Source organism: Engystomops pustulosus, chromosome 4, assembly GCF_040894005.1.
Source record: "Engystomops pustulosus chromosome 4, aEngPut4.maternal, whole genome shotgun sequence".
Taxonomy (NCBI): Eukaryota; Metazoa; Chordata; class Amphibia; order Anura; family Leptodactylidae; genus Engystomops; species Engystomops pustulosus.
This window is the reverse complement of record NC_092414.1, coordinates 14334191-14340305: the sequence shown is the minus strand read 5'-3', so window position 1 is coordinate 14340305 and position 6115 is coordinate 14334191. Positions and strand designations below refer to the sequence as shown.

The 6115-nt window shown below is 42.9% G+C and overlaps 1 protein-coding gene across 2 annotated transcripts; it reads left to right on the top strand.

Annotated features, from left to right (window-relative positions):
• Positions 1-581: 581 nt before the first annotated feature.
• On the top strand, positions 582-4760 carry LOC140128858 (uncharacterized). 2 transcript variants are annotated; one of them, XM_072150560.1, is made up of 3 exons: positions 582-675; positions 3387-3533; positions 3615-4760. In XM_072150560.1, the coding sequence occupies exons 1-3, from the start codon at positions 629-631 to the stop codon at positions 4492-4494; spliced, it is 1074 nt and encodes a 357-aa protein (XP_072006661.1). In that variant the 5' UTR covers positions 582-628; the 3' UTR covers positions 4495-4760. The 2 variants fall into 2 exon arrangements, with proteins under 2 accessions (XP_072006661.1, XP_072006662.1); XM_072150561.1 differs by lacking the exon at positions 582-675 and adding an exon at positions 1328-1976.
• The last annotated feature ends 1355 nt before the right edge of the window (positions 4761-6115 follow it).

Below are 6115 nucleotides of genomic sequence, written 5' to 3'. Positions count from 1 at the left end.
TTTCCTTGTACATGGCGCGGAATATATAATACCGTTACTAGAGAGGACACCGTGTTACACAGAAAACAAGCGCACACAGCTCTGCACATGGAAAAATAACAAGTTATGGACATTGAAAGTGAGGAATGAAAAACGGAAACGCAAAAATAAATAAGGGCCTGGTGGTTAAGGGGTTAAGTCACATCTAGTAAAATAAAGCAGAATAGCAGGCACTGGGGGAGGGGTTTAGTTGGCAGGGGGTCTATGGGAAGTGAAGTACTTCACACAAGAGCTGCCTATGCAGACACAGCAGTCACAGATACCTGACACCATGGCTGCTGCTCCAGCACACTCCCGGCTCTGCTACATGTGTTCTTCCCGGCTGTGAGAGGGGGGAGGAGGGGGAGGGGGCAGGGAGCTGATACACACTCACTGATAAGAGGCATCGCAGCAGGCATATCCTCAGTGGAGGGGGCGGGGCCAAACTCGGACTGATGGGAGGTGCTGGGCTGTGCTCACACACAGAGCCCCATCACAGAAGGCATGTCGTCACACGGAGGGGGGGGGCCAAACTCGGGAAAGGGGCATCATGATGAGGGGGAGGTGTGACTGACTGTGCCGAAGACCAGATCGTCACAGCAGCGGGAAGATGCCTACCCCGCCTCCTGGCTTCACTGCAGCCATCCAGAGAAGGAAGTAGGTGTCGGGGGCGGAACACAGAAGGAGGCGGGACATGGAGGCGGGACATGTCAAGCCAGAGCGGAACACAGCGGGGAAATACGTGACAAACCATCAATTGACCCCCTTACTGGGGGTGGCTGTGTGGGGGACATTAGCTACTGGGGGTGGCTGTGTGGGGCACATTAGCTACTGGGGGGGCTGTGTGGGGGCACATTAGCTACTGGGGGGGGGGCTGGGGGGGGGCACATTAGCTCCTGGGGGGGCTGTGTGGGGGACATTAGCTACTGGGGGTAGCTGTGTGGGGGGACATTAGCTACTGGGGGTAGCTGTGTGGGGGCACATTAGCTACTGAGGGTAGCTGTGTGGGGGCACATTAGCTACTGAGGGTAGCTGTGTGGGGGACATTAGCTACTGAGGGTAGCTGTGTGGGGGCACATTAGCTACTGAGGGTAGCTGTGTGGGGGCACATTAGCTACTGAGGGTAGCTGTGTGGGGGCACATTAGCTACTGAGGGTAGCTGTGTGGGGGCACATTAGCTACTGAGGGTAGCTGTGTGGGGGCACATTAGCTACTGAGGGTAGCTGTGTGGGGGCACATTAGCTACTGAGGGTAGCTGTGTGGGGGACATTAGCTACTGGGGGTAGCTGTGTGGGGGACATTAGCTACTGAGGGTAGCTGTGTGGGGGCACATTAGCTACTGAGGGTAGCTGTGTGGGGAACATTTTGGGTGTGGTAGATGTATGGGGGTCATTGATTTGTGGCTGTGCGGGGCACGTTACTGGGGGGCTGTGTGGGGACATTTCTTGGGGCGTGTTCACACGTTCACACTAGAACAGGCCTCAGTTTGATCTCATTTGCGTTTCTAGGGAGACCAGTGTGATGGGTAACAAGCTCCTGGTGTTTAAATGCAGCCTTACAGTATTTGGGGAGATTGTTGGGGGCGGCAGCAGGATAACACTGTCCAAGATGTAGGGACAATGGGGAACATAAGATGTGGTGATGCCTAATGGAGAAGATGGAGGAGACGTCACCTGCAGTCACTGGAGGGAAAAAGTAGGGATTTCTCCTGTGGTTTCTGTAGCTGTATACACTGTCAGGTTGTTATTGGCACAAGCACATGTGAGGGGGTTATGTACAGGGGGGGCATTACTAAAAGTCTGATACACATGCATTGGGGCCCGTGCCCCGGATGTTTTTCCACCCTAGCAACGCCCCTGGGCTACACTATTTACAACTACGAAGTGCTATTCAGGCTCTGACCTCGGGGGGAACCCTGCCATCCACATCTACGCCATTTGAATCTATTTGCAGTTCAGGTAAACCGGTGCCTCATGGAGCGTCTCTAGCCTACGGGATGTTGTCTGGGTGTGAGGGGGAGGACCTGGCACTGCCCTACATGAGGGCCTGGGAAGCGGAGTTGGGCAAATCTTTCACTAAAGAACAGTGGGAAAAGTCCCTCCTCCTAACACATAAGATGTCGGTGTCTAGCAAAATTCAGGAGACTTATTTTAAAATTCTTACCAGGTGGTACAGGACCCCCGTTCGTCTGCACAAAATGTTCCCTTTGGTTTCTCCTACCTGCTGGCGTTGCCACACTGAAATATCTGGTGGGACTGTGGAGTGGTGGCAGCAGTCTGGAATGCCATCTGGGACCTTTAGGGCGCGGTCACACGTTGCGTTTCGTCTGCGTTTGTAATCGTTGCGCTTTGCTGAATGCGTTTCTAAACGCATGCGTTTTGAAAGCAGGATGCGTTTTGTTCATTTGAAACGCAGCCAGTTTAATTCCCTAATTAGATACAGGTGCGTTTCAATAATATATTACAAACGCAGGGAACAGCTTTTTGCCTGGACATCGCTGCGCCCCTTACTGTGTGTACAGTGTATTACATAGTGGTGTTTTCTCTATTCTTTCTGGAATAATGGAGGATATGCCCCGGGTCTCCCAACAAGCTGTTGGAGCTTTTGTTGCTATTTATTTTGGGATGCAAAGTCGGCGAAGGCGTCTGCGTCTGGTAATGGTTTTTTTTAAAAATTTTTTAATTTTTTTGCCTCTTTGTGTATATTTTTATATATATATATATATATGTATATATTTATTTTCTTTTTTAATTAAATTTTTTGGAAAATTGATCAGCTAAATCAGCAGAAAGCACAAAGAAGATACTGGATTCATCCGCTCCTGCAACTTCATGATACTCATGGAATTTTTGTAAAAATATTCAACACACTGGGGGTCATTTATTAAGGGCCCGATTCGCGTTTTCCCGACGTGTTACCCGAATATTTCCGTTTTGCGCCGCTTGTACTTAAATTGCCCCGGGATTTTGGCGCACGCGATCGGATTGTGGCGCATCGGCGCTGGCATGCGCGCGACGGAAATCGGGGGGCGTGGCCGAACGAAAACCCGACGTATTCGGAAAAACCGCCGCATTTAAAAACCGAAAATGTGTCGCATAAGGACCGCTTACCTTCACCTGGTCCAGCTCGGTGCATTCCGGCGCGATGAGTTTACTTTCAGCGCAGCAGCGCCACCTGGTGGACGGCGGAAGAACTACCTTATTAAATCCCGGCCGGACCCGAATCCAGAGCGGAGAAGCCGCCGCTGGAACGCGAATGGACCGGGTAAGTAAATTTGCCCCACTGCGTTGGTAAATAGTTTACTTTATCTCCTTTTTTGATCTAGTTTTTATTTTCCTTAATGTGTACTTATTTTCACTTTTATTCAGCTACCCTGCAAAATTTGTTTCATATACTCGGCTTTCCGTGGAGCAGTTCGATTACCTCCTTGAACTCTGTCGTGCAAAATTAACACGGCAAGATACTGTCATGCGTCAAGCCATTGCACCTGAGGAACGCCTGCTTATAACTTTAAGGCAAGTTCTACTTTTATCATTTTAAATAAATGTGCTAAATGATATATATTCGAAATGTAATTTTTTTTTTTTTTTTGACAGATTTCTGGCAACAGGCGAGAGCTACTCATCTCTCCACTACCTCTTTCTTGTGGGTAGAAGCACAATTTGCAAAATTGTAAAAGAGACAAGTGTGGCTTTGTGGGACATTTTGCAACCTATTGTAATGCCCATTCCAAATCAGGATTTTTTAAAAAAAATTGCACATGATTTTTATGTTTCCACAAAATTTCCCAATTGTATTGGTGCAATTGATGGAAAGCATGTTCGTGTGATCCAGCCTCCAAATTCTGGCTCTCAATTTTATAATTATAAAAAATATTTTTCTTTAGTTTTACTGGCCATTGCAGATAGCAAATTAAATTTCATATGTATTGAGATGGGTTCGTATGGGAGCACAAATAATGCACGAATTCTTGAGAGCAGCCACATGGGTCAGAGTTTTTTGACTTCTCATTTAGAAATTCCCAATCCTCAGCCCCTTTCCCCAAATACACCTCCCTTACCTTTTGTTTTCATTGGTGATGAAGCATTTGGGATTAAGTCGCAGTTGATGCGTCCCTTTTGCAACCGTGGTTTAACTGCAAGCAAAAGAATTTTTAATACACGCTTATCTCGCGCAAGGCGTGTGGTTGAATGTGCATTTGGTCTTTTGACCAATCATTGGCGGATACTACGCACTGCAATGTGTTTAAAAATTAGTACAGTGGACGATGTTGTTAAAGCATGTTGTGTGATGCATAATTTCCTTAACAAACCAATATCAAGTTTTGTAGAAAGTGTGCCCAACCATGAATGTGTTCCTGTAAATACACGATCAACATGTAATTGTTCTGTGGTGTCTGGGTGGCGGGTTAGGGATTGCTTTACAAATTATTTTGTTTCCGAAGATGGATATGTACCATGGCAAGATGAATCTTGAGTTTGATGTTTTTTTAATTTTCTGATTGATGAATCTTTGTATTTATGGTTTGAATAATTTTTTTTTTTTTTTTGAAAATTAAACAACTGTGTTTTTTTTTGAATAGTGAATAAATTTATATATTATTTCAAATTTGTTTGTTTTGTGCTACCATCCATTTTTACTGAATAACCTACAAATGTCGTTAAAAATATAAATAATGTTTGAAAAATGATCCGCAACAAAGACACAAGTCAATATATTGTCCCAGATTTTGTTTGCCCTCCAACTCCTGTATATATGTAATTTTTTATCGTTTCAACAAATCACATTCCTTTGTTTTTAAAATGTTCATTAAAAATTACAACAAATATCAGTTCAATTTTTTAAATGGAGTTTTTTAGAAAATTTTGCCAATTTTGAATAATTTTGGAACATACTGTCCCTCTAGCATCTGTAAATAACATTACTTGTCATATGTTGGCAACCTCAATGGATAGTAAAAGCTGTCTTGCAGGCTTTAACTTTTGAAAGCCGCAACTGCTAATTCACCTTGTTCTTAAAGCATCAGTGAAGCTAATGCGCAAGGCCTTTTGACATCACGCTCTTGTGTGCAAGTTGCTTGGCATATTTTAGCAGCACATGTGCAAGGTTTTTTGGAATCCTTTCTATGTTTTTTTCAAATCATCTTTGCAGACGTATGCAAGGACCCTGTTGCTGTTGTGCGGTGGTGGGCCAATGTTAGGTCAACATTTGGCCGTTGCTAGCGGTGATCAAAGCCTTCTTTTTTTTCAAATTTTTAAACATAATAGTTGAATAATTAAACTGTGGTAAAATTTACAGTATGACTATTGTAAGGCGATGTATATTATTTTTTTTTTGGTCAAAAAAAACGTTTACTCAGTAACGTCCTTTCAACATTTACACTTTGAGCATTTTTTTTTAAAAAAAAGGTAAAAGTTGACAATGCTATGCACGTGCTTGCATATATACACACTCACCTTTAAAAAATCAGTCAGAGCATCAAAAAATTATTCACCAAAAATAATGCATAAAATTTTTATTTAACAAAGGTTTAACAAAACAGTTGTAAACATCAAATGTTGTACAATAAGCAGCTAAATCTGTTTTTCTCTTTTAAAATTTTGGTTTACAGAAATACTGTCAAAGTATCAATATTCGTCTAATGGAAACCAACACTTTTCCATTTTGTCCAATACAAAAAAAAGATTTTTAAAGATTGATAATGCCTGTAAAAGTTATGCATTTTTAATGCAAATTTTTGAACCAATAAAATTTTCAACAATGTATTAACCATAAAACACTTAGATTTGTAAGCAAGACTACAAATGTTGCAAAATATGTCTTTGAAGGCACCAATTTTCATTTTTGGACAAAAAAAAAAAAAAAAAAGGATTCCTTTTAAAAAAGATGCCCAAAGATTAATCAAAATGTGTTTGCCCAAAAAATTGCAGTAAACATTCCACATTGGCGCCGGCCCCTCATATTTCAACTTTCAAAAGGAGACATTAATTTAAATGCTACCAAAACCAGAAAACATCTTTCAACTAAGCAAATGTTCGCCAATTTTGTTTCAAAAAAACTAAATATCAAAAGTAGAGGGTGGTAGAGCAGTTACCGT

What these genes read in the sequence shown, in the direction of transcription:
- LOC140128858 (XM_072150560.1), top strand. Translation starts at nt 629, where the DNA reads ATGCCTACCCCGCCTCCTGGCTTCACTGCAGCCATCCAGAGAAGGAA. An exon ending in GCAGCCATCCAGAGAAGGAA is followed by an intron (nt 676 to 3,386) that starts GTAGGTGTCGGG and finishes ACTTTTATTCAG; the next exon opens with CTACCCTGCAAAATTTGTTT. An exon ending in CGCCTGCTTATAACTTTAAG is followed by an intron (nt 3,534 to 3,614) that starts GCAAGTTCTACT and finishes TTTTTTTGACAG; the next exon opens with ATTTCTGGCAACAGGCGAGA.